This window comes from Euprymna scolopes, chromosome 2 (assembly GCF_053919585.1).
Source record: "Euprymna scolopes isolate OS-2025 chromosome 2, ASM5391958v1, whole genome shotgun sequence".
In the NCBI taxonomy this organism is placed as follows: domain Eukaryota; kingdom Metazoa; phylum Mollusca; class Cephalopoda; order Sepiida; family Sepiolidae; genus Euprymna; species Euprymna scolopes.
The window spans coordinates 186849628-186876436 of record NC_136483.1 but is presented as its reverse complement, the minus strand read 5'-3'; the positions used below and the strand labels follow the sequence as shown (position 1 = coordinate 186876436).

The 26809-nt window shown below is 33.4% G+C and overlaps 1 protein-coding gene and 1 non-coding gene across 3 annotated transcripts in view; both read right to left on the bottom strand.

The window, feature by feature from the left end:
- The window catches only part of LOC145299527 (pikachurin-like), a 748579-nt gene that overhangs the window by 63138 nt on the left and 658632 nt on the right, over positions 1–26809 (bottom strand). For both annotated transcript variants that reach the window (XM_080144411.1, XM_080144412.1), the window contains exons 5-6: positions 19093–19237; positions 6468–6660 (exon numbers count right to left, since the gene is read on the bottom strand). In XM_080144411.1, the coding sequence (XP_080000537.1) occupies positions 6468–6660; positions 19093–19237 (338 nt within the window). The remainder of the gene's footprint in view (positions 1–6467; positions 6661–19092; positions 19238–26809) is intronic.
- Positions 25551–25742, bottom strand: LOC145243498 (U2 spliceosomal RNA). The gene has a single exon (XR_013862893.1). It is a non-coding gene; the product is annotated as a U2 spliceosomal RNA (small nuclear RNA).

The window sequence follows — 26809 nt, the reverse complement described above, 5'->3', positions numbered from 1 at the left end:
AGAGAGAGAGAGTTCTCTATGTACTCCAAAACGGCTGGGCCGATTTCTTTGAAATTTCATGCAAAAGTAATTTATGTGTCTGGGAATGTTCTTACATAGGTTTTATATTGGAATGACCCGAATAAGTATCCTTCTGATGCATCACAGTAGGTCCTCGACCAGAACAGCCAATCAATCGATATGATTGAAAAATGGACGATTTCACCGATTTTGATGACAATAAAAGTATTGGAAGTGTGGAACATTCTATGATCCTCATTCAGTTTGGGCAACGTCGGATCTCCCTGCTAGTTACAGATAATAACGGTGTTGTTTTCCTGGCCAAACTGACACTTATTAATCCTTATGCTCGAATGGTGTTCGGGCCTTGATTAGTGGTGAAACCCCACCTCTAAAACAAAAAAATCTTCAGTTCCACAGCTTTGAACAGTGTGACGTCAGTCACTTGATTTTCTTCAGCTCCCTCCAAAACCTATGATAGTTCAATCATGGTCATTTGTTTTCCTAGTTTTGCATATGAATTACAAAATATCTGATATTTCCCCCAAACCTCTGGCCTTGATTAAGGGGAGACTAAAACTTTTTGCTATGATTTCAAATGATCTGAAATAACAGCAAGAGGAGACTTGATTCCAAATATTTCTCATGTTATACCTCCCCGCTTTGGTTTTTATACATAAAGTAAATTTCACAGTGTATAAGGATTATTTGATACTGGAGATATTCATAATCGTACTCTACTTCCAAAAGAGGGGAGATATAACATATGAGAATTATTTGGAATCAATTCTCCCCTTGCTGTAATTTCACATCATTTGAAACCATAACAACAAGTTTTAGTCTCTCCTCCATCAAAGCCAGAGGTTTTTGGGAAATATATATATATATATATATATATATATATATATATATATATATATATATAAATATATATATATATATATATATATATATATTTCTTAAATCAGCCCAGCCTTGACAGTCGGGTTTTAAATTTCTTCCATTTCTTTTTTCTACGCATATCTTTCTTTTTAATATTATTTGAACTCATTCCGTTTCCCTTGTACCCATTTGTGAATTATTCCATGAATTTCTGCCTTTTGAATTACCTTGGACCATCTTCCAATTACGTGATTCCCTTGGATTTTACTTGTGGAAATGGAAATTTAATCAACTTTTTTGGATTCTGGATTTTTGGATTTTACCGTTATTGGATATTTTACCGTTATTCACCAGACTATCCATTCACGTGAAATCACCTTTTTCTTCACCATATTCCCTCTCCTTCACTATTTTTTACCAAGTAAGATCTATGACTTACTTGTAGTTTCATTAAATACATTTGCCAGCAAAATCCGATCTCGCATTTTGCTAAAGCCTACCCTCTGATGAGAAGAAAAGTATTTCTTCGAAACTTCGCGGATTAAGGACTATCCACTTATTTATTATTTCCTTTTTAAAATTAAATGTTTTTAACATGTTTTATTAACTACTTATATATATATATATTTATATATTTGTAGTCATTGACATACAGTCCTGTTTCGTTGTATTACAACTCATCAGTGCTGCTAGGCTAGCATCTCTCCCAAGCCAAGGATTGAACTTAGAACCATCGTGTTGACAGTCGGCAGTTTTCCCACTCGACCACAGAAGCGACGCCGGAAATAACTCGTCGGAATGTCTATTTAACTTTTACAGTGGTCAAACCGCCTGTTTTGTAAACAAACAACGAGCTTCGCATATATATATATATATATATATATATATATATATATATATATATATATATATATATATATATATTAAATTGTAATTCAATGAATTTCAAAAAACTCTCATTGAAATGAAATGAAGTGGTTGAGTTTCATATCAAAGAATTTTTATTATTCTAAGCAAGACAAAGAATGCTTTAGAAAATTAATCTCCTTAACCTATAGGGTTTCGATGTCTACCATCTCATCAGAGGAGAGAAAATATTAGCAAATAGTTATAAAGGTATGCACCCTATTTGCTAAAGTCAGTTAGACATGGAAAGTCAAAGTGAAAATAATACATTTATCAGAAGTCTTGTAACAGGAGGATTTGTAGAAAAAGGATATGAATGTATTTGTAGATCCAGCTTGCTTGGATAACTTATAGAATATTACTGCCAGTAATATTTTGTAAACCTACAATCTCACGTTTCCATGATAACTGATTGTTAAATAAAAACTATTCTGAAGTATATATATATATATATATATATATATATATATATATATATATATATATATATATATATATATACTCATAGTAAAATTGAATATTGAAATGCTTATATCTTTGGTTTTATGGGATGAAACTATGAAACATTTGCATATATAGTGCCCTGGCAGGCCAGCTTCAGGGTTTCTTCTGCTTGGTTGTCTCCCCTGTGGCCTTGCCAGACCACTAATGTACCCATATATATAAGATATTATTACCGGTTGCTTTTAAGATTTGGAATGCAACTCGTTTTGCTTTAAAGCTTTTGGTCAGCTGCACTCATGTCCGGAAGCTAGAAAGAAAGATACGACACACACAGGCTCAGATATGCACTATGACAGGGAAGCTTTCTTCTTGACTTTAATAGAAGAAAGGATCACTGGAGAGGGGTATGGTGATGGCGATAGGTGCATTAAATGCTATTGTGCATGGGGACGAGCAGTTAGGATTGGATAAAATGAAGTATGACAGCTCATCAGTAACTGTCCATTAATGTTCGCAGAGGCACACAGATATGGAGCGGCATCATGACGGAAGATACACTGTGCATTATCTCCGATCGAGGTTGCGTGGACTGAAATAACACATAACACACACACACACGCGCCCCCCCCCACACACTGGCGGTGAATGCTAGACACAAAAGGTTAAAACTGCTGACTTTGAACACTAATAAGTTCTTAATTCAGGCATGAAAGTCCTTTTCTCTGCAGATTACACAATCATCTAATACTAGCAGGCCGCCCGGCGTTGCCCGGTTATAAAATACGCTTAAATACATTTTAATTCATGCAGATTTCGTATTTATTATTATAGAGCCAATTCTCTATCGAATATTATATTGTACCCAATACACAGTAGTAATATCAAAAGTAAAAAAAAATGACTTGTGTCATCAGCTAGAATCGAAACCAAAACACATATCCAGTCTTATTCGTTAGCATATAACTTAAACCCGCATCAATACAAAACTTACAAAAAATAACATTGTTTAACCTATCATTTTTTAATTAACGCATGCGCAGAAAAAAAAACTGGTATCATTGACTTACACCAGTTTTATATAAAGTGCTTCAATGTTTTTTTTTCCCATTTTGACTCTTTAACACAATTTTTAAATATTAAAAACCAAATCGAAAATGTGCTACATGTTCAAATACTCTATATATTAAATTTCAACTCTGTAGACCAAAGATTCAGGGAGGAGTTTGGTAGAGACTTTTTGCACACACACCGACAAGGTAACTTTATATATATATATATATATATATATATATATATATATATATGTATATATATATATATATATATATATATATATATATATATATATATATATTCGGACAAGTATTGTTAAATAGCAGGAAGTGCTCTTGCTTAATGAGCTTTCTTTGTAGTTTTTCAATTTTTCTAATTGTCTTTTTTGTTTCTCGGTTGAATCTGTGTAAGAAAGTTCCATAGTCGTCTTGGTCCATTTTTTTCTTTTTTTGTGTTCTTTGCAAGTACTTTCAACTGAGTTTTTAACAGTCGTCTTCAGGCAGTTTTGATTATTATTCGCTTAAAATCCTTGTTAGAAACGTGGCCAAAATAAATGTACAATGATTTTTACAAGTGTGATTTACAATATGGTATAGAATTTACAGTTTTTTTTAATATTAATTATTTATAACTTTACATTACAATGCATATATATATCTATATATATCTATATATATATATATATATATATATATATATATATATATATATATAGATAGATAGATATACACGTAACTATATGTCTGTATACATATATATATAATGGATGGTCACGTACTAAGGCACTTCAGAATGTTGCTACTGTTTCCAAAATTTACGTAATTTATTTTTAGTTATTTAGTTTTTATATAAAGTGCTTCCAATACACTTTTAATCTTTTAACGTTGGAATCCATATGGAAGATGTCTTATTTTCCACTAGGACCTTTCTAATTTGAGAATGATGGCAGCCATGTTGTTTTAGGTGTTGGGAAATTGAGCTTGTGTCTGCAAGGTGTATGTTTAATCGTCTGGACAATGTATTATTCGTGTGTCCAATGTAGCTATTAATGTTGGAGATGCATTTTCCCAAGGGGCATTTGAATTGATAAACTACATTGGTTTCATCAACTGATTTTGTTGTTTTTAATTATAAAAGTAGCAGTGGTAAACATGGTCTGGTTCGATTCCTAGAAACAGTTAAGCTACGCTGATGAGAGATAGTTACCTTGAAACACGCATGTACGTAGATTACTGTTTTAAAAATAATAAAATGTTTTAAAAATAATAAAAATAAATTAAATGTTATATACGTCCAAACAAATTATGGGCGACTTTCTAAGCAATAAAAATAAATGAGCTTCGAGGCGAAGCCACTATTTAACCGTATTTATCGTTTAAAAAACAAAAAACAAAAACAAAAAACAAAACAAAAAAACAAAAAGAAACAACAACAACAACAATATATATATATATATATATATATATATATATATATATATATATATATATATATATATATAATCAAACAAATGAATTGATTTGGGAATCTTAAGTAGGACGGCCTCTGGTGTAAATATGGTATTATGGTGACTGAGAACTCTAGCTAGGATTATCTTAGTCAACAAAGATAAAGTGACAAGGATAACCATAGACCCCTCCCCCCCCATTTTCTTTTATTAGCCTTGTGTCTAATTTTGTTTTCTTAACATTTTTCCTGTCAAAAAATATATATAAATCAATGCAAAAGCAAGGAAAAACTAAACTATATAGGTATCTATTATATAAAGGAAAATCGCTTGTGTGTGTGTGTGTGTGTGTGTGTTTATGTCTAGTTAATATGTCTAGCTAGTATGTAGTTTTGTTTTACGGCATATCAACCTTTTTCGGTTATCTATGATGAATTCGGTCATTTTAGAAAAAATGTACTTACGCTTCAAGTTATTTAATTATGGTGTTTAGTTTGGTTGTTTTGTTTTATAGCATATCAACATTTTTGGACTATTTAATGCTGAATCTAATAATACAGTAATACCTCAAGTCCTTTATATCGTCAAATAGTTATTCGTGGTGTTTGGTTTGACTGTTTTGTAGAGAAAAATTGTTTTTGTATTTGGCTTTGTAGGACTTGATTGAGTTTTGCAAAGGGGGGGGGTAAAAACAATAACATGAATGTTTAGGTCAGGAATCCAGTATCTTCAGACAGCCTAATCTGGTAGCACAAATTACCATATACAAAAGGTATACTCTGTGATATGTCATGGATTTTAAATAATGTGCGGGGGTGATTATTTTGCTTTTAGAAAAGTAAATTTTTCTATTAGAAGTGCAATTTTATGTAATAGATTAAGGATTTTAGGATTAGGTTCTGTAATAATGACTGAAACATTTCCTAATCTTTATATTAATAAAAATATGTGACCACTTCTCGTGTGTCTCTGTATCTTTGCATTAACGTAATTTTGATAATTATTCATTTAGTTATTACTAGCAGAAGGGGGGGGGGAGGAAGGCTCGTCTTTGCCCGGTCGTAAAATAAGCTTAAATATGATATTTTTATTTGTTCAGATTTCGTATATTATTATAGTCGTGATTTCAAACGAGGGGGGGAAGTATTTAGGGGCCATCGGCTAGAATCGAAACCGAAAGCAAAACTGTAGCATTCAAAGCTGGTGACGTTACCACTGTACCAACATGACACACATATGAACTGATTGAAAATATACTAAGATTAATGTAAAAAAATGTCTAACGATTTTTGTAATTTTGACTCCTTAAAAACTATTTTAACCAGTTAAAAACCCATAAAAGAATGGTCCATAAAAAAATCCAATCTGCGACTTTTAGTTTCGGAAGAGATAGAGTTTGAAAATATAGAGACAGACGGACAGACATAGTGAGTTTTAGAAATTAGATTATTATTACTCGACTGTTTATTGAAGTAAAACTGATGATCTATATTTAAGAAGTGAATGTACTTGTTTCGAGCATACTTTACGTTATGTGTGAAAGAGAGGTTTAGTTTGACGTAGCGGTAACATCATTATCTTTTCTTATCGATTAGTTTCGTTTCAATGACTCTAAGTAGTGAATAAAAATGAAATTGTGAAACGACTGCAACTTACAAAACTAGCTCGTTTTACATATAAAAATACGCTACAAAAGAAGCACAATATAAACAAAAATACAAAGAAATCTGCTTACCAACATTAGTACCGTAAACGGCATTACCCAGAAGAGGGTCCTTGCGCATATCATACTTTCGGCTATTAATAACCAATTCCTGGATGCACCCAGAGAATTTCATACTCGTCCCAACTCGGCTTGAAATAGCTGACATATTGACATAACCGCCAAGAAACAGTTCTTGCCTCAGAGTGATACGACTGAAGTCGCCCTAAAAGAAACAAGAAAAAAAAAATATAAATATGAAAATAAATAATTCTTAAATTAAGAATCGATATTGGTAAGATGTGGTCAACTTATAAGAAAAATAAAACGTGACCCGTTGGATCACCTATTTAGCTCAGGTTGGATCGTTTGAATTAGGGAAAATGAGTTTGTGAAGCCAGTTGAATTTAAAACAAAAAATTAAAAGACAAAATGATTATTAATCCGTTTTTGTTCGCCATCTCACACCTTTGCTCTATTTTCCTCTCCATCCAGTTATGAGAATGTGTGCATAGTCTGCATATTGGCGCTGCAGGAACACAAAGCGTCCTGTACGTAGCCTCACTTGTGCAGGTTGTTCTGTGTTTTTGGCAACCTTCGCTTGGGCCCGATTACCCACTCTTTCTGGTGGAGTTCGGAGCCTGCTGGGAGGTCTACTTTTGGTGCTGGAAGAGTCTTGTTGTTGTCTTTTACGGATTTATTCCACCAACATAAATGGTAGGACACTGGTGTTGTTCGTCTGAGGCCTGTGATCGTGACAAAGCTCTTGCAGGATAGTAGTTGCTGCGGCACCTCTTGGTGTCCAAATAGGGGATGACGATTATCGTTACTCAGCTTGTCACGTTCTGCCTTCGCTATCGCCTCTCAGCAATCTATGGTCGGGTGATTCTAGCCAGGCGTGTCAAGTTCAAATCCAGTTCGTTCCACAAAAATACTCTCACTTATGGTGTTGTCAACCTTTACATTTACGTTTCTCCCATAAGTACTTGATGTCTTTATAGGAAAAAATTCTAACTAGAAAGATATCAGGGAATGTAATGCTAACGATAGAATCTTCAGATTCATACTATATAAATGAATGAATATGGTCCCTATCAAAGTAGCTCCTTATGCTTTAGTGGTAACCTGCTTTATTTTTTTTGTGTTAATCTTAAGCTATATCAGGGTCCACAATGATAGATTTATGTCTCCACTTGATGCGATCACAGGCTTGGTCCAAATGAAGGTTGATTTAACAGAGACCTAATATTTTGAAGTAAACAAAGTAAAAAACAAATTAAGTAATTGTTATGACTTTCAAGGTTCGATAATAATTAAGACAACACGGTTGTATATTTACATAAACAGTATCTTACAAAATGTCTGCCTCTAATACTGTGGATACGACTGCCACCAATGAAGGCCACGATATTTATTCTTAGGCTAATCATTTTTTGTAGCATATCAACCCTTTTCAGGTCATTCAAAGACAGCAATTCTGAAAAAGGTTCTATGCTTCAAATTGTTTATATCTTTAAATAGTTACTCATTGATTTAGCCTTGCAAAGGTTATGATATTATTATTTGGTGCGTTTTGAGCCAGGAAGCCAATGTGGAAGTAGGGGAGGAAGAAGAAAAAAGGAAAAGGGGGGGGGGAGAAGGGACTGTTTTATTTTTGGGCTTTGCAGGACATAGTTGAGTTGTACAAACGAGAAGGAAAAACAATAACATTTACGTGCGGTGCATTTTAGTAAGGAAGTCACTGTTTTTCAAACAGCCTAATCTGGTAGCATCAGCTATTTATTATAACCTTATTCATAGTCTCTGGAAGAGTCCATCTTTTCCAAAAATAGGGTAAATATTATAACCTAACAAAAATAAGGGACCATTTTCTGGTAAAGTAAACCGTATTCTGCCGGAAGAAAATGTAAAAAAGCCCCAAACAACTGTATTTTATGAAACATAATTACCAGAAAAATGCATGGAACCTCAAAACAACTATATATTGTATGAATAATGTTAAGCATAAAATTGTATAGAAGCCAATTTTGTGAATAATAATTATCACAAAAAGTATGGAAGCTCAAATCAACTGTATTTAGTGAAAATAACATACACATAAATGTATGGAAGCCCAAAACAACTATATTTTTTGTGAATCATACTTATCACAAAAATGTAACTGCACAACTTAGTGTGAAACTATCTTCGTTTTTTTTTCTGCGCCTGATGTGTATGCCTACTTTTGCACATTTTTTCTTTATAATTTATTATTGCAATCATTTTATGTACACAGTAACGAAAGAATTGTTCGTAATTGACACAATCTATTGATGAGAAAAAAAAACTGCATTATTATATCCATTGCTTGAAGTGAAAGAGTTGGTTTGCTTTTCACTAACATAATTGAAAAAGAAAACCTGGATAGTCACATTGGTCACATAACGATAGGGGGTTATATAATAGAACATTAATTAGATCCTTAGAAATTCCATGGTGAATTAAAGAAAATATTTATTTTGTTGTTTTTTATTATTTTTATAAATGTTATGGAGCAAGGTTATCTACCCATTTTAGGAATAATGGCCTCATCATATATATTTACATTTAAGAGGTTATTAGGCAGTAACTTGCACCATTCATTTGATGTCTAGTTGCACTTGTAATCACTTGTCAGTCCAGGTTATGACCTTGACAATCAATCAGGCAGAAACTGAGTCATTTAGGTGGTCTTTTATCTGGCGGGCTGAGGCAGAAGAATACTAGGTAATTCTTGGAGGTACACTCTTTCAGGCTTTGCCTTTTCTCTTTTAGAAGGAGTTAGTATATTGTTAATCACTTCAGGCATCTTTAGCAGGAAATGCTGATGAGGCCGCTCAGGCATTTTTTGCAGGCCAAAGTGCTTCTCCTTGTAGGCGCTAGCTCTTCAATCTTACTCTCCGACCCTAAAGTCAAATTGCCCCATCGTGGGAGAGATTTGTAATATTCATCTAGCGTTGGGTTCCACTTGCAATCACTTGTGGTTCTGATCTCAACAATGTTCAACAGAAATTGGGTCATTTCAGTGACTTTTTATCTGACGGGCTTAGGCATTGATTCTAGGTAGTCCTAGGGGTTCTACTCTCCCAAGCCTTGCCTCCTGTCTTTTAGGTGGAGTAAGTTTATTGTTTACTGCCTGAAGCCCCATGACTGAGGAATGCCAATGGGGTTTCCTAGGCAATGTTTAAAAGGACAAAGTGCTCCTGCTTTACAGACGCTGGTTTCACTCTCTCAGCTTCTGACCTTGTGCCACATAATTTTGCAGTGGAAAGGAAGTAAATACCGGTAGTGATTCATGGTAGTTATAGCCTCAGAATCATGACGTGTACCTCTGACACATACTTTTGCTAATACACTTTTTGTTTATTATACAACTGTGTAAAACATAATAGGAGATGCGTCACTTGATATGTTAATTGCAAATTATGGCTAATTAAAACATAATATATTTCTTTTAACATAATTAAATCCAAGAATTTGAGAATATTTTAATATAACGCACATTCAAACAAAATCAATTCGCCCCTCCCTTAACACTCACATTAACAAATATCCATGGACTTAGAACCAACTTAGACGATGCAAAATCATTTCTTCTGGCATATATCTTAGCACTAAGTGAAACTAACCTGTATTCCTCCATCCCTTCTAACCACTTAAAAATGTCTGGTTATCTCCTATTTTGCCGTATGGACTCAGACAGACACATGCATAGACTTGGAGTCTATATTAGTAACACCTTTCCCTTGATTAGAGAATCAACATTTAGATCAAATGACCAGGCCTCCATGTGCTTTAGACTAAACTTGCAACATAGCGGTAGTTATTTATATTTTCACTACTGTTCTCCCTCGACCCAGGACCGTACTCTAATCAATCACGTCTCTGACAGCACAAATGCAGCATCTCTCTAGATACTAACGCATAAGTACATACATTTATTCACTTTAATTTCAACCACAGTAATTGGCTTTCTATATAGTTACGCAGATGCAGCTGGTAGCATCATACATAGTCTTTGTATATCTCATTCCCTGACACTGGCTATCAGATTCCCAACTCGCCTCCCAGATCAAATAACATTTATTTATATAAATGCAGGTGTGTTACAATGGTCGATCCTTGAACCTTTATTATTCCTCATATTCATAAATGACCTCCCCAATAAAATTGTCGCTGAGACAGATATATTCGTGGATGAGGCCACACTATAAAAGGCAATGACTGAAACCTTAGAGGAAGACCTTTAGTCTGTAGTGGAATGGGACTGCAAATGAATGGTCACATTCAATGCTGCAAAGACTAAACTTCTTTTAACAATTGCAAGAAACATCCTCAACCACTGATTGTCATGATACACTACCTGAAAACTCTTTGTTCAAACTCCTTGGCTTAACATTCACACGTAACATGAATTGGAACAAATACATTTAGGACATTGTCAAAGTTGCTGTGAAGAAGCTGGGCTCTCTCTACTCTGCTAAAAAATTCCTCACACCTGAGAGTATCCTATATCTCCACAAATCATCATTCACCCATACATGGAGTATTGTTCTTATTGGTGTATTTGCCACTAGTCTGTCCTTCTTAGCAAAAACCCCAAAAGTTTCCAACCTAATAGGTCCTGCACTATCAACCAAACTCCAACCTCTGCCCCATCGCTGAAGTGTTGTATCTCTATGCCTGTTTTACAAGTATTTTAATGGAATGTGCTCCGACGAATTCAAAGCACTTGTATCCCTCAATGTAAATACTCTCAACTACCCAACAAGTAACAAAATCCCACCCCTACCTGTAGAGATCTCTTGATGCAGGAAATCCTTCTACTTTAATAGTTTCTTCCTTTGGAATTCCCTTCCGGATCTCTACTTGCTTGACTCTACTTATATGCAAACGTTCAAGTGCTACTCAATTCCCAACATAGTTTCCCTGTAGATTTGGTTCCGATTAGTAGCCCTTTATGTCTAGGTGGCGCTGTGCCTTGTTTGGGAATTAAATAACAGTAAAAACATGTATTTTGTTGGATTAAAATATATAGGAAAAATAATTTACAGAAAACAAATAATTAACTTATTTTAAAGCGTTTTTTTTCGTTCAAAATAAATTACATGTTCACTTTTTATGTTAGAATGAAAATTATAATCATGGCTGCTATAAACCTTACACGGAGACCCTAAGTAATAAGTCAAAAATTAAAAAAATTAAGCAAAATACTGATAAAAACTAGCCAATAAATGTCAAGGTGGCATTTATTGAGTCAATTTCTACTAGTATTTTATTTAATTTTCAATGTTTTTAGCGATTATCAAGAATCGCTAAATGATCATCTCATATCGGTAATTTTTTTCTTGCTCTAACTTAGGCATTGACACTACTTGTGTTTCAAATTAAATAAACCCTTTAAAATAAGTCAAAAACACAAAAAAAATTTTTGGACCATTTTTTCCATTCGTTGTCTATACTGCAAAATGCTTGTTTAGACAAAGCTTCCCGAAACGGGTACTCTGAATTGGGATGAAAATAACTCTGGAATTCTGTCGATACTCCCTCATAAACAGGGACATCTTGTAATAAACCAATCGATGTTCCAGAGGGATGCAGTAATGCATGATATGATGGCCTCCTGAGGCCGGACAGACACTACTCTTTGTAATATTTATTTGCACAAAATATAAAAATACATAATGAACAAATTAGGAACAAGGCCATTCAAAAGTGTGGGGATAATGGGTATCGTTAGTCATAATTGGTTTCATAATCTTAAAATTGTCTATCCTACTTTTAACTAAAAATATCTCAGTCACCACAATACTACATTCACTTCAGGGGCTGTCGTATTTAATATAAACCCAAATTTGAAAAAGTTTGAAAAATGTAATTGTGTAGAGAACCTACTGTTGATTTTATAAAATTATATTTATATAATGGCTTGAATTAAAGTTTAAAAGTCAAGTATCATGGTTCAATTGTGTCCTCATTGAAGACTGGCTTCGGGAAGTGTCGTGGAGCTTTGTTGGAGTCTAACCACTGAGCTGAGCGTCGCCGGTTGTCACTAATAACTAATAGGGAATTAACTTCTATAGAACCCACTTTTCATCGCAAGTCACTACCTGGTCGAGAAACGGGTCGCTCTTGTTGCGTAAAAGAAGGGACAATGACACTTCATAACAGCGTTTCTTTTGGTTGTCGGTCAATTCGTGAGGCACCCATTTATCATTTTTTTTTGTCTTTTCAATCTCTTAAGTGGTTGGAAATTGTTGTATACATTGGGTCTAATTCAGAAGCAAATTCTCGAGCTCTGAATTGATCGTTGTTAACATCCGATGGCCAACCACTACGCTCATCATCTTCAAGAATCTCGTTGCTACCACGAAATTTTTAAAACCACTATTGTACTATGCGTTCAGTAGTAGCGCCTGGGCCAAATGCTTCGTTGATATCGCGAGCTGATTTATCAGCCTTTATGTCTAGCTTAAATTGAAATAAGAACATCGTGCGAATTTGCTTTTTTCCATCTTGTATCCAACTTTCAAAAATGAAGACATACTTGTTTTAAAACGATTGTAATTTAACCGATAAGACAGAGCAAAAAATGCTCTAAAAATATATAAAGTAAAGGTATTATAAAGAAAACTTATTCGAAAATACATCATTTGAAATCAAAATTAAAAATTCAGCAAGAACTCTCTCTCTCTCTCTCTCTCTCTCTCTCTCTATATATATATATATATATATATATATATATATATATATATATATATATTTATATACTACCAGGCCACCAGGCATTGCCCGGTCGAAAATACACTTAATATGCTATTTTAATTAATGCAGATTTGGTATTTATTATCATATTATATCGAACCCAATATATAGTAATGATTTCATAAGTTAAAAAAAAAAAATGACTCTTGCGCCACCACCGAGAATCGAAACCAAAACGTTTAGCTTACGACTTACTTTTTTTTATTTGACGTTAATGCCTGAGCTATAAAGACATGCTTGCCGCAAGGCTAAAATTAAAAACATGAGCCAATAGCTATTACTATTAAATAGCTATTAAAAATTAAAACATGAGCCAATAGCTATTACTTACGCATGCATATTCGTAATGCCAGCGTTCGACCTCCACCTGGCAAATTCCATTTTTTAAATTTTCACACTTGCACAGATTTTCCCCGGCTAAAACCCAAATGTAAAGTTACGCATAAGTTCGAATACTCTATATATTAAGTTCCATGTCTGTAGACTAAAAACTGACAGAGGAGTTTGACAAGCAAACATTTTTAAAACACACACACACACACACACACACACACATATATATATATATATATATATATATATATATATATATATATATATGCATGCATAATATATATAGAAAGAGGGGTGTGTTTACTAGAACTTTATTGTGTAAATATTACGCAAGTATAAATCATGTAGAATATTTGCATGAAAATAATTACACATAATCTTTGACTAAAGATGGTCATCCCACAAGAAAACCGAAAAACTAATAGGAATTAATTAAAATGAATGTTTAAAAGAATATGCAAATTAGCTAGATCATTTGCAGATGAATGCAATTCGACGACCCGTACATAACAAAATTGTATTTTTTTAAGTAAATAGAAAAATGGGGTTTAATATGAAATGCAATACACACACACACAAAGATTTATTTTTTGATATATATATATATATATATATATATATATATATATATATATATATATATATATACTAGCAAAAGTACCCGTCGTTGACTGGGTTCAAAAACAGCCTACAGAAAATGGAGTCTGATATATGAAAGTATGATAGGTCATGAAAGGGAAGGGTTGTAAATTTGGGCTGAATTTGGGGGTATCAAAACCAAAGCAAAACATGATGAAAGTAAAAATAAAATAGATAAACCACATAATTTATTGTACCAGACCTGTTCACACTGAAACACTTACCACAATATTCTGTAGATCTATATTAAAAAACCTTGTTAAACTTTCTGACATATTTCGATTCTATGTGGGTCAGGTGCGAACGAACATCCCATAATTTTATTATACTATATTTCTTCAAACTGAAACATAATTATCAAAGTACACTTACGCAGATAGATATGAAAAGTCTTTATTAAAGTTTGTGCCTATTTCCATTCTATAAAGGCCAGCCACAATTTTATTATACCCTCCCTATTTAAGTTAAAACACACTTATCAAGGTATTCTTATGTACACCTATATCAAAAACACTTGTAAAGGTTTCTTTTTTTAATTTTTTAATTTTTTATTTCCATACTTTGTGGACCAGGCGCGAACGTAGATCCCACAATTTTAATGAACCACCGTTCTGCCAGATAAAACATACCCATTTCTGTGTCTCGATACATCTATCATTATATGTAATCAGTTTTTTAAAATAGTCAACCATATAGGAGCCTATTCGTGACCACACGCACACACACACATTCAGCTTTATATATACATATTTCTTTTTCTAAGATATGAACGTGTCAAGTTTTATCGTGGCGTAATATATTTTGCATTTATTTTGATTTTTGCGAGTTTTTATTTTTTACAACGATTTTAACATGTATTAGTCTATTTGTAAAAAAAAAAATGATGATAGATTTATATCTGTCATTCACTATCGATCTTTCCTGTGATTTGCCTGCGGAAAGTCTGATAAAAATCTCGTAAGTACCATTTGAAAAAAAAATGTATCTTTTAAAAACGACGTTCAAATAAAATTCTAAAAATGTTTCCATATCTTTCACTCTCGTTTACATTAAATCCCGTCTCTAAAACTATAGTAAGATTGCTCTATGTGACCATGGATGTTAATATTTTATTTTTACACGGGAAAAAAATGTTTTTTGCTTAGAAATTGGAAGCTGTATGTTCAAACCAAAAATTATGGGTTTGAAATTATTTGCATCAACTTGGAAAAGTTTTATTGTTCACTCTTAATTGAGGCGTGTGTATATTTGTTTATCTAAGTAGAACATCATTCGACATGTCCACAGCACTGGGGGTCGTTGCAACGCAGAGGTGACTCCAGTCTGGGCACCTACAGTCTCAGTAGCTGGGAGAAAATACTATCTACAAGACGCACAACATAAATCCACAGAACCCAAACTCCATTATTACTCTACATCTTTAGAAAGACCAAATTAGTTGGAACTCAGCATTCTCTTACATATGACACATCACCTCACATTTCCTTTTATCATGTTTTTCAGGTCGTCATGATGAAGTTATAAAAAAGTGATGGCTAATCTGAAAGATAGGATGGTCATTGGAAGTTTTTACGTCCCCACTACATAACTAACAAATGCAAGCCATTAAAAACTAATGAGATCTTGACAACAGTTGCAACCGACTGGAAACCAAATAACCAATAAACGTCATTTGTAATGTTCTCAAAGAAAACGAATTTAAGGTAAAAAAAATCCCATAAAACATAGGAGCAAATAATTATTTTGGAAAGTAATTAACAAGCGAAAATATCCGTTGTCCATGACGTCAGCAAAGCGAAAGGTACAAATCGCAAAAAAAAAAAAAAAAAAAAAAAATGGCGTTGTCGAAATGTCTATTTTACACATTTGTCTATTGATTTTCACAAATCATAAACTGTCAAATCTCTGCAAGCCAGCTCTGTATTCCAATCACTGACCTAATCGATAATCAAAATAATCTGATGTAAGAAAGAACAGACGATTTTGACCAAAGTTAACACCTTACATAGCCTAACACCACAAGTGTTTTTGAGAAGTTTTTTTTTTACAACAGAAACCGAAATGACCGACACACATAACAATAGGTTCTTTGATATGACAGACGCGCGTTCGAAATGAATGTTTAAAGTATATCGTTATAATCCACCAACAAAGACAGATATCACGATCAACTAAGGAGGGAAGAGATAAAAGACGTGATTGGTAGCAGAATAAGTGACAGCAAGTGCAGAAATAAATCAAGTAATAAAAAAATGTGGAAAATAGAACAAAATAAAAGTACGTTATGAAAAGAACAATGAAACGATAAAAAAATAAAAAATGGTAAACAAAATTTGGAGACGCAATTGACAATGATTTAAAAAAAGTATTTTTCACTCCGAAAAAGGCATATTGCGATTTGTTAGATCGCATCTAACAGGGGGGCTGTGGCGAGTTGAACAGCAAGATGTCTGTTCATATTTAAACTTCTTCAGGTTAGTACAGCTAGAGAAACAGGAAGCAAGAAGGGAATTCCCAAGTCTAGCAGTCCGAAGGGAAGAAACTGTTAGAGTTCCAGCATCTAGGATCTCAACAGTGAAGGGGAGGGATTTTGCTGCTAGACGGGTTTGTCAGGAGTTATATACGCCGAGGTGGTACAAGTGCAAAGCGTTCTTCAGAACACATTCGATTAAAGTACTTATAAAACAGACAAATGGATGTAGCATTGTGGCGATGAGACAGAGGTTGGAGCATAACTGATAGTGTGGGACCTGTTAAGTTTGATATTCATTTTTTTACCCTATCTAAGAGTGGGAGACCAGAGGTAGATGTACCAGCCAAATAAGACAACGATACTACATGCATGGATGAATTGTAAGCTTTGTAAAGACACTAGCAGGCCGCTCGGCATTGCCCGGTTGTAAAATACGCTTAAATATGATATTTGAATTAAAGCAGATTTCCTATTTATTATAGTATTGGATTCAATATATAGTAATGATTCTTAAAGTTAAAAAATATATAGTAATGATTTTTAAAGTTAAAAAATATATAGTAATGATTTTTAAAGTTAAAAAATATATAGTAATGATTTTTAAAGTTAAATAATATATAGTAATGATTTTTAAAGTTAAAAAATATATAGTAATGATTTTTAAAGTTAAAAAATATATAGTAATGATTCTTAAAGTTAAAAAATATATAGTAATGATTCTTAAAGTTAAAAAATATATAGTAATGATTCTTAAAGTTAAAAAAATATATAGTAATGATTCTTAAAGTTAAAAAAATATATAGTAATGATTCTTAAAGTTAAAAAATATATAGTAATGATTTTTAAAGTTAAAAAATATATAGTAATGATTTTTAAAGTTAAAAATTATATAGTAATGATTCTTAAAGTTAAAAAATATATAGTAATGATTCTTAAAGTTAAAAAATATATAGTAATGATTTTTAAAGTTAAAAAATATATAATAATGATTCTTAAAGTTAAAAAATATATAGTAATGATTTTTAAAGTTAAAAATATATAGTAATGATTTTTAAAGTTAAAAAATATATAGTAATGATTTTTAAAGTTAAAAATATATAGTAATGATTTTTAAAGTTAAAAAATATATAATAATGATTTTTAAAGTTAAAAAATATATAGTAATGATTTTTAAAGTTAAAAAATATATAGTAATGATTCTTAAAGTTAAAAAATATATAGTAATGATTCTTAAAGTTAAAAGATATATAGTAATGATTTTTAAAGTTAAAAAATATATAGTAATGGTTTTTAAATTTAAAAAATATATAATAATGGTTTTTAAAGTTAAAAAATATATAGTAATGATTTTTAAAGTTAAAAAATATATAATAATGGTTTTTAAAGTTAAAAAAAAATGACTCGTGCTACACCACCGAGAATCAAAATGAAAACGTTTAGCTTACGATTTACTTTTCCTTTTACGTTAATGCCTGAGCTATGAAAACAAGTTTGCTGCAGGGCTAAAATTTAAAACATGAACCAATAGCTATTACGTTATGCATGTATATTCGTAATGACGTCGTTCGACCTTTACCCGGCAAATTCCATTTTTTTAATGTTCTCACATTTCCATCGATTTTCCCCGGCTAAAGCCCAAATATAAAGTTTCACACGAGTTCGAATACCCTACATATTAAGTTTCACGCCTGTAGACCAAAAACTGACAGAAGAGTTTGATTGGCAATTTTTTAAAACAAATATATATACGCATACATAAATATATATATAGAAATAGTTTTGTGTTTACTGTGACCTTTTTACGCAAATATTACTCAAGTATAAATCATGTAGAATATCTGCATGAATATGATTACACGTAATAGTTAACTAAAGATGATCATCCCATAAGAAAACCGAAAAATCTAATAGGGAATTAATTAAAACGAACGTTTAAAAGAATATGCAAATTAGCTAGATCTTTTTGCAGATGAATGCAATTCCACGACCCATATATAACACAGTTGTATTTTCTTTTTAAATCAATAGAAAAAAGGGGTTTTAATATGAATATTAACTCAGATACCCCCCCCCCCCAAAAAAAAACCCAACAAAAACAACAAATTTATAGTATAGATAGGCGAACGTAAACGCATGGTGATTGGCCATTTCTAATCTTACGGTCTTCAGATCATGTGATTTTCTCATTAAACAGATGGGAAAAATAGAAGAAAAGAAAAATAAACGAGAGGGTAAGGCATGGGCGTAACATGCCATTAATCTATATTCATTTTCATTTTGATGGCAAAAAACCCCCCAAAAAAGCAAACAAGAAAAACAAAAACAAAAACATTTTGATGGCAAAAAAAAAAAACACACACAAAAAAACAAAAACATTTATTCCTAACATCGAAACCGAATATGAAAAATGTTTATTACTGTCATACTTACATCAATTTTTCCTTCGACAACACTTTCAGAATTCAAGCGTACATATCCTTGGCGTAGTTGACGTTGAATGAAAATGCTGTTCCAGTGACCAATTTGGATACGACCCACGCTTCGGATAATGGCCATGCCTTTGCCGCAGTCAAATCTGGAAAGAACACAAAAATTTATTTTTTACAGAAAAAAAAAAAAACAAAAAAAAACGCAGTACATTTTGGGGTAAAAAAAAAGCAGGAAAATTTTGAAAAAAACAAACAAACAAACAAACAAACAAACAAACAAACAAACAAAAAAAGCCGAACAAACAAAAAGCAAACAATTAAACACTGGAATAAATCAAAATCAAACGTGAGATCGGCTAGTTTCGATCAGATCAACGAACGTCTCCAGGAAATAAAGATTGAATTTTTTTGAAAAACGGCCAAACATAGGAAAGATAACGTTGAAACGGAATATATTTTGCACTTGCGTTATTAGGTTGTCCCAAAAGTTCGTAAATACTTGAAAGAAAATGAAATTTTACTCGCCAAGTAATAACAAAAAGCAAAACAAAATAAACAAAACAAAAATTAATCCTCAAAATAAAGACTATAATTTTTTTAAGACTTTCTGCCATCGACCTGCAAGCTTTCGGATCTGGTCAAAGTACTATTTAACTTCGAATGCAAGAATTCTTGATACACTTCCACAACTTCATCAAATGAGTCGAATCAGCAGCCCTTCAACAAGTGTTGCATTGAGCGAAAAAAGCTGTAATGTGATGGAGCGCAGTCAGGACTGTAGGCTGAATGTGGCAGAACCTCAACGCCGTCCAGCTCTTCAAACTTGTTTTTGGTCTTCCTGGCGGTGTGTGGTTTGGCATTGTCCTGCTGCACCAAGCGCACTTCGGTTGATCAAAACCGGTTACTTTTGCTTCAAATTTTCATAGATCCATTCCAGTTGTTTACAGTCAAGTCCGGCACCGATCACACGACCATTCGGAACTAACTCAAAATGCATGATTTCTTCCAAATTTCTTCACCTTAGGCAGCACAAATCTCTTCTGCAGCTTTCCTGGTTGAAAGACTTCGCTTCCAGCAGTAACAAAACAAAACTCGCAATTTAATTTTATCAATTGCCATCTGGAATAGAAAGATGATCATTGTAACAATATGAACGCAAAGAAAAATTAAAAATAGCATCAAAATTCAATTTTCCGCAAGTGTTTACGCACTTTGAAGACAACCTAATATTTGAAAAAAAAAATGAGTAAAAAGTTAATCAGTTTAAAAGTTAATCGCTTTTTTGTCTTCTTTTTTGGAATTCTTTATCGAGTTGTTTATCCAATCATGCGATCTAGAAAAAATAAGGACAAAACAAGTAAAGAAAGTACAAGACGAACGCATTCCAGACTACAAACTGCCCAAGAAGCTTCTGTTTGGTGAGCTTCTGCACGGCAAACGTTCCTATGGTGGCTAGGGAAAACAACTTCTTTGTTTTGAGTTCTCGTCCACTTAAAGAACTTAGACACTAGGGTCGGAAAGTAGGATTGAGTAGTCAGCGCCACAGAGAAGACGCACTCTGACTTGCAAAAAAACAAAAAAGAAAACGCCTGGGCAACCACGTAGGCATTCTCCAGTAAGGGCGCCTCAAGCGAAAACTAACCCCTTCCCAACGAGAAAAGCCTGAGACTGTGAGAGTGGACACCCTAGAACTGCACAGAACTAAACTCCAAATACAAAATCAACAGGGACCGTATCATTACTGGAATGGTCTAATTTCTGTTGATTTTTTTTTTTGGGGGGGGGGTCAGGAAAAAATCCCTAGCCAGAGAAGACGATTTGAAGACACTTTAAAGGCATCACTGATCCGTTGATCCGTCGTCATGGGAGCAGACAGCTTCAGATAGAACCAAGTGGTCGGCCACTGTTCTCGGCGGTGCCGGCTCATATGAAAGCGACAGGAGAGATGCTGCAGAGAAGCGCAAGCAAGACAGGAAGAACATGCATTGAAGTCCTCGACATCTGTCCCCATTGCAGCAGAACTTTTCAAGTGCTGATTGGGCTTACCAGCCATATCCGCACTCACCGATGAAAACCTCCTCACCCCACCCTCCAGGATGATAAGATGGTCCTCGTCGAGAACAAGGAAAAAACTAGAAAACAAAGTAAAAGTAAAGAAAAAGAAAAAAAAAGCGTATTCAATAAAAAGTCAACGTACCAAGAATAATAGATTAAATATTTGTAATTACGTTTCTGAATTTTTGAGATGAGGATCGATAGTTTGAATTATTCGAACTATTGTTTTCATCCGGAGTGAAAATTATAGACAGAGTAAAACGAGGAGAATAAGCGCATGTGTTAGGTGACAATCACCTCCAAAACCTCGTTGTAATATGTGATGACCTAGAATGATATAACCCCCGACCTTCTTCAGCTGTATTTTGTTCAAATCGAACTTGTACGCATGTATGTAATATGCAATGCTAAGTAGTAAAATTGTACATCTACAAACAAGAATAGGTTTAAGGATTCCAAAATTAATTACTAGAATTGTCTGCAAGGACCCATAGCGTAACGAATAAAGTACTAGATAAATATAATTGTAAGTAACACTGTTATTGAAGGTTCAATCCTCATTGCGAGTAATACAATGACTACAATTTCAAATTACTTAAGACTTCTGCTCTATTATGGCTGACGCAACGAGAACATACTACCCCTGTTGATTAAATAAATTGTTTTGTTTAAAATTTTGTGCAGATTCCTGAATTCGACAAAAAAAATTCCCGACTTATACAAGATATACCCGAAGAAGGTTAGAAATTACATCGGCCGAAACGTTGTGAGAATAACACTCAGGATGAGAACAGTACTTCGAATAATCCCAAACAATATAAAAGATCTGTAATATTAAAAATTATATAAAAATATTTTTTATAACTATATACTAAAATATAAGGATTTTCTGAAATATTTAAACCAAAATTATTAACTTATGCATGTGTATATATCTTTCTTTTTTTTTACACAGGCATCACCACATTATCAAGGCCAAGAGGCCACTCGGGGATAAGGGTTAAAGAGTGTACAGTAGAAATTGGACAATATAGTAATCATTAGTAATGAAAATTCGGTAAATTTGTTAACTTATATGGAACGGCTCATCAAGAACTTATTTACGTCAGACTTGAAGAAAACCATATTTTAGTCAGCCGGAAAGAAGGAAAATGGAAGACAATTCCACAGGCGTGCAGTTCTAAGAAAAAAGCTTTGTTCATGGAATATACGTTTAGGTTTAGGCACAGATAAAGAGTGGGGGGAATTATTGATAGTGTTTTCAGCTAGACCAGGGTTTCTTGTGAAAGTTTGGCGAGGGGGGACCATAGACTGAAGCTCAGTCGAACACTTTCCATAAAAATAACGATACGTCAGAGACAAACTCGCAACATCTCTTCTGTGAGATAGAGGTTGCAGGGAAGAGAAAAGGACATCTACGAGGCTACGAAGTCTATTTTGAATTCTATCTATGAAGTCTTTCACTTTCATTCTCCCCCTCCTCTCTCTTTTTAATTACTTTTCCATCGTTAATATTCAAATCTGTGATCTATTATTCATCGAGAATTATTTCTTATGCCTATTTGTATTATTCAATATGATCCATTCATTATCTTGGTCTGTATAACTTTATAATTAACTTTATATAATTCATAACTTTATGATAAGGTTTATAATTATGTTATGATGTAAATGTTGGAAAGAATAACGAGAAGATTCGGAAGCAGTGAAATAAATAATATAGCATTATTACATTCCACTACAGATTGGAGATCTTCCTATAGGGTTTCCGCCATTGCCTTGGATATGTGTTCATTTGTTTTCCCTTCGTGCTTGTTATGTCATGTATTGTTATGTATTGTCATGTTATGTTATGTATTGTCATGGTGTCCTCAACAAATATACTCATCTCAGAGGCATTTTTATCAGAAAGATCATTTATTAATATCAAGAATAATAAAGGCCCAAGAATCGTACACCCGCATTTATATCATATTGTTTAGACGTACGACCATCGAGTACAACCTGGATTCTTCTCTTACTTTACAAGGATTTAATTATGTTAAGTATTTGTCCAGCAATACCATAGGATATGGTTTTCCTAAGAAGACCATCGTGCCATACCCTGTCAAAAGCCTTAGATATATCTAGGTCTACTGCCCTCCCCTCCTCTGCCTTATCCAGTGCTTGGTATAAACGGTCAGCGATTACAGTTAGAATATCTGCAGTAGAACGGGCTTGCCTAAATCTATATTGAGTGTTGAACAGAAGTTTAGCAACTGCAAGGTGGTGGACTAGAGCTTGATTAATTATGGACTAAAATATTTTGACGAAAAGGAGGAGGCTAATGGGACGATAATTTAATGGGTTCGTTCTTTCACCAGAATTCTTGTAAACTGGTACCACAGAGGCAGTTTTCCAACAGTCAGGAAAGCATGATTCGTTAAAGCATTTATTGAAGAGTTTGAGGAGAACTGGAGCAACCTCAGCAGAGCATTTTTTAATAGTACAGCCGGGATGAGATCAGGTCTACATGATTTTGAGGAGTCGATGTTTTTTTTATTATATTATGTACTTGAGAAGTGATTTTCAGATCATCTATTGTGGTTTCTATCCACAAAGGAAAATCAGGGAGAGGGTGGTTTGCTGGGTCCAAAGTAGAGTTTGAGGCAAATTGACAGCAAGCATGTTAGCTTTCTCGGTTTCCGTGCAAATACAGAAACGATGTTAGTTGAGTGGGAACTCCACTAAACTGAAGGACAAAGTAAAATTACGGCTGTCTCTCTCTGAGTCTTGGGTTCAGACTGCATCAATAAAAATGGATGGCTTTCGACTAGGGGAAGCTCCATGTTTTGATAAGCTTCTGGGCTTGACCTTTACTCCTGACCTGAAATGGAACACGTACATCAAGCCTATTGCCAAGGTCGCTGGAAAAATGGTAGAACCCTTCTACCGCTCCAGAAGATATCTCACTGCTGGTGCAATTTTCTATCTTTATAAAAGCCAAGTACGTCCAAGGATGGAGTACTGTTGCCACATCTGGGCAGGAGCTGTTAAAACAGCCTATCCTGCCTTGAAAGAGTACAAAAAAGGCTTCGTGGCTTAGTGGGGATGCCCTTTCCTCTTTCCTGCAACCTTTCTCCCATAGAAGAGACGTTGCGAGCCTGTCTGCTTTATCGTTACTTCCATGGCAAGTGCTCGTCTGAGCTCCAATCCCTGGTCCCTCCATCGCCAATCTTTCACGAAAAGCACCCGTCTAGCTGAAACCACTGTCAAAAATCTTCCCACTCTTTATCTGTGCCAAAACCAGAAGTGCACGCCCATTGAACTCTGTTCCGTCTGCTTGTTTCCCACCTGACTACAACCTGGATGTCTTCAAGTCCAGCATAAACAAATTCCTGATGAACCGCCCCCTTAAGTAAGACACTTTATCAAATCTCAACACTAACGCACTGTACACACAATAACCCTTATCCCCGAGTGGCTTCCGGGCCTTGTGACCACCTTGTAAAAAAAAAAGAAAGAAAAAAAAGCAGAATTTGATAACTGAAAGTGACGCCAGGAATGCTGCATTGTCAGAATCTGTAGGGGTTCCACCCCAACAACTTCATAACTTTATAATAAGGTTTATAATTCATAACTTTATAACAAAGTTTATAATTCATAACTTTATAACAAGGTTTATAATTTATAACTTTATAACAAGGTTTATAATTCATAACTTTATAATAAGGTTTATAATTCATAACTTTATAATAAGGTTTATAATTCATAACTTTATAATAAAGTTTATAATTCATAACTTTATAATAAGGTTTATAATTCATAACTATAATTAGGTTTATCATTCATAACTTTATAATAAGGTTTATAATTCATAACTTTATAATAAGGTTTATAATTCATAACTTTATAATTAGATTTATAATTCATAACTTTATAATTAGGTTTATAATTCATAACTTTATAATTAGGTTTATAATTCATAACTTTATAATTAGGTTTATAATTCATAACTTTATAATAAGGTTTATAATTCATAACTTCATAATTAGGTTTATAATTCATAACTTTATAATTAGGTTTATAATTCAGAACTTTATAATTAAATTTATAATTAACATGTTTAGCTTCATTGTATTCTATCAGAATTTAAAAAAATTTTCTTTCCTTTGTATAAAAGTTTTTTTCTTTTCTTCCTCCTTTAAACAAATCTACAAACAAATATTTTTTAGTTGACCCTCTCTTCTAAAATTCCACCCATCATATCGTTAATAAAATTTGCATCTTTTCTGCAATCCAACCATATTTGCGAACAAAAACGAGGTCTCTTTGAGCTGGGAAAACTAAAACTAAAAATGTCGGATATTCAAAGTATTGGGAGTTTGTCCCTATTGTTCGTATTTATTTGTAACCCCACGAGGGCAGAGGTAGACACAAGCTCGGTTCCAAATGTATGGAAAATCCAGTGTTCACAAAGGTAGCACACTAAATTGTGGGGGAAAAATTGGCATTATCTACAAACATTTTTCTTCACTGGTCGAGAAAAAATAAATGAAATGTAATGTTAGAACAGACACTACACTTTTATCTTAACCAAAAGGCTAAGATTGTAATCCAATTGCCTTATTTTACTCTGCCACTACTTCCTCCACTTCCCTCCTCCAGTTTATTCATTTCAATTTCAAATAAAAGCATTGAGTGCAGACGATACTAAGGATACAATTATGAATTACTGAAGTTTCTACCTAGTCATGGCTGACGAAACGAAAGCATCTTACACCTGTGGATTAAATAAAGAGTTTTGTTCAAAATGTTGTCCAGATTCCCGAGTTTGACAAATACGACTGAATTCAGTAATTAAATAAGAGGTTTTATGCTTAAAATTCTTTATATCTTCAAAAATTTATTCATAATGTTTGGTTTGGTTGTTTTGTTTTAAAAAATATTAACCTTTTTAATACCGAAAAAATGTATGTCCCATGTTGTTTGTATATTCAAATATTTATTAATGGTGTTTCTTTTGTTGTTTTGTATAGAATAATTGTTGCTTTTTTTTTTGTCGTTGCATAATATGATTGAGTTTTACAACGAGAAAATGCGAAAACAATAACATTTAAGTTCGAAAGCCGATACTTTCAGAATTTGTGTTCTGGTAGCACCTGATACATCAGGCAAAACATTGTGATGACAACCGTCAAGGTATGAGAAACTGAATAATCAAAATAATATTGTGTGTGAAAAGAGTTCTGTTGCTTTTTAGATGCATTATGTCATGTTCAATGATATCTTTAAAAGCAAACGAGGTGGGAACCCGATAGGATATTAAAGGAAATACCGACCGATAGAAGAAGAAAAAGAAGACGAAGAAGAATACGAGGAAGAAGAAGAAGAAGAAGAAGAAGAAGAAATAGAATGCAAAGTAGATAAAGACGAAGAAGAAGATGATGGAAAAGAATAAGACGACGACGAAGAAAAAGACAAAGAAGATATTGACGACGATGGCGACGAAGAAGACAACAACAGAAAAGATGAAAAAGAAGATGAAAAGACGAAGTAGATGATGAAGATGATAACGATGATGATGACAACGCCGACAAAGTAGACGATGACGATGATGATGATGACAACGACGATGAAGAAGATGACAACGATGAAGATGATGATGAAGATGACAACGACGA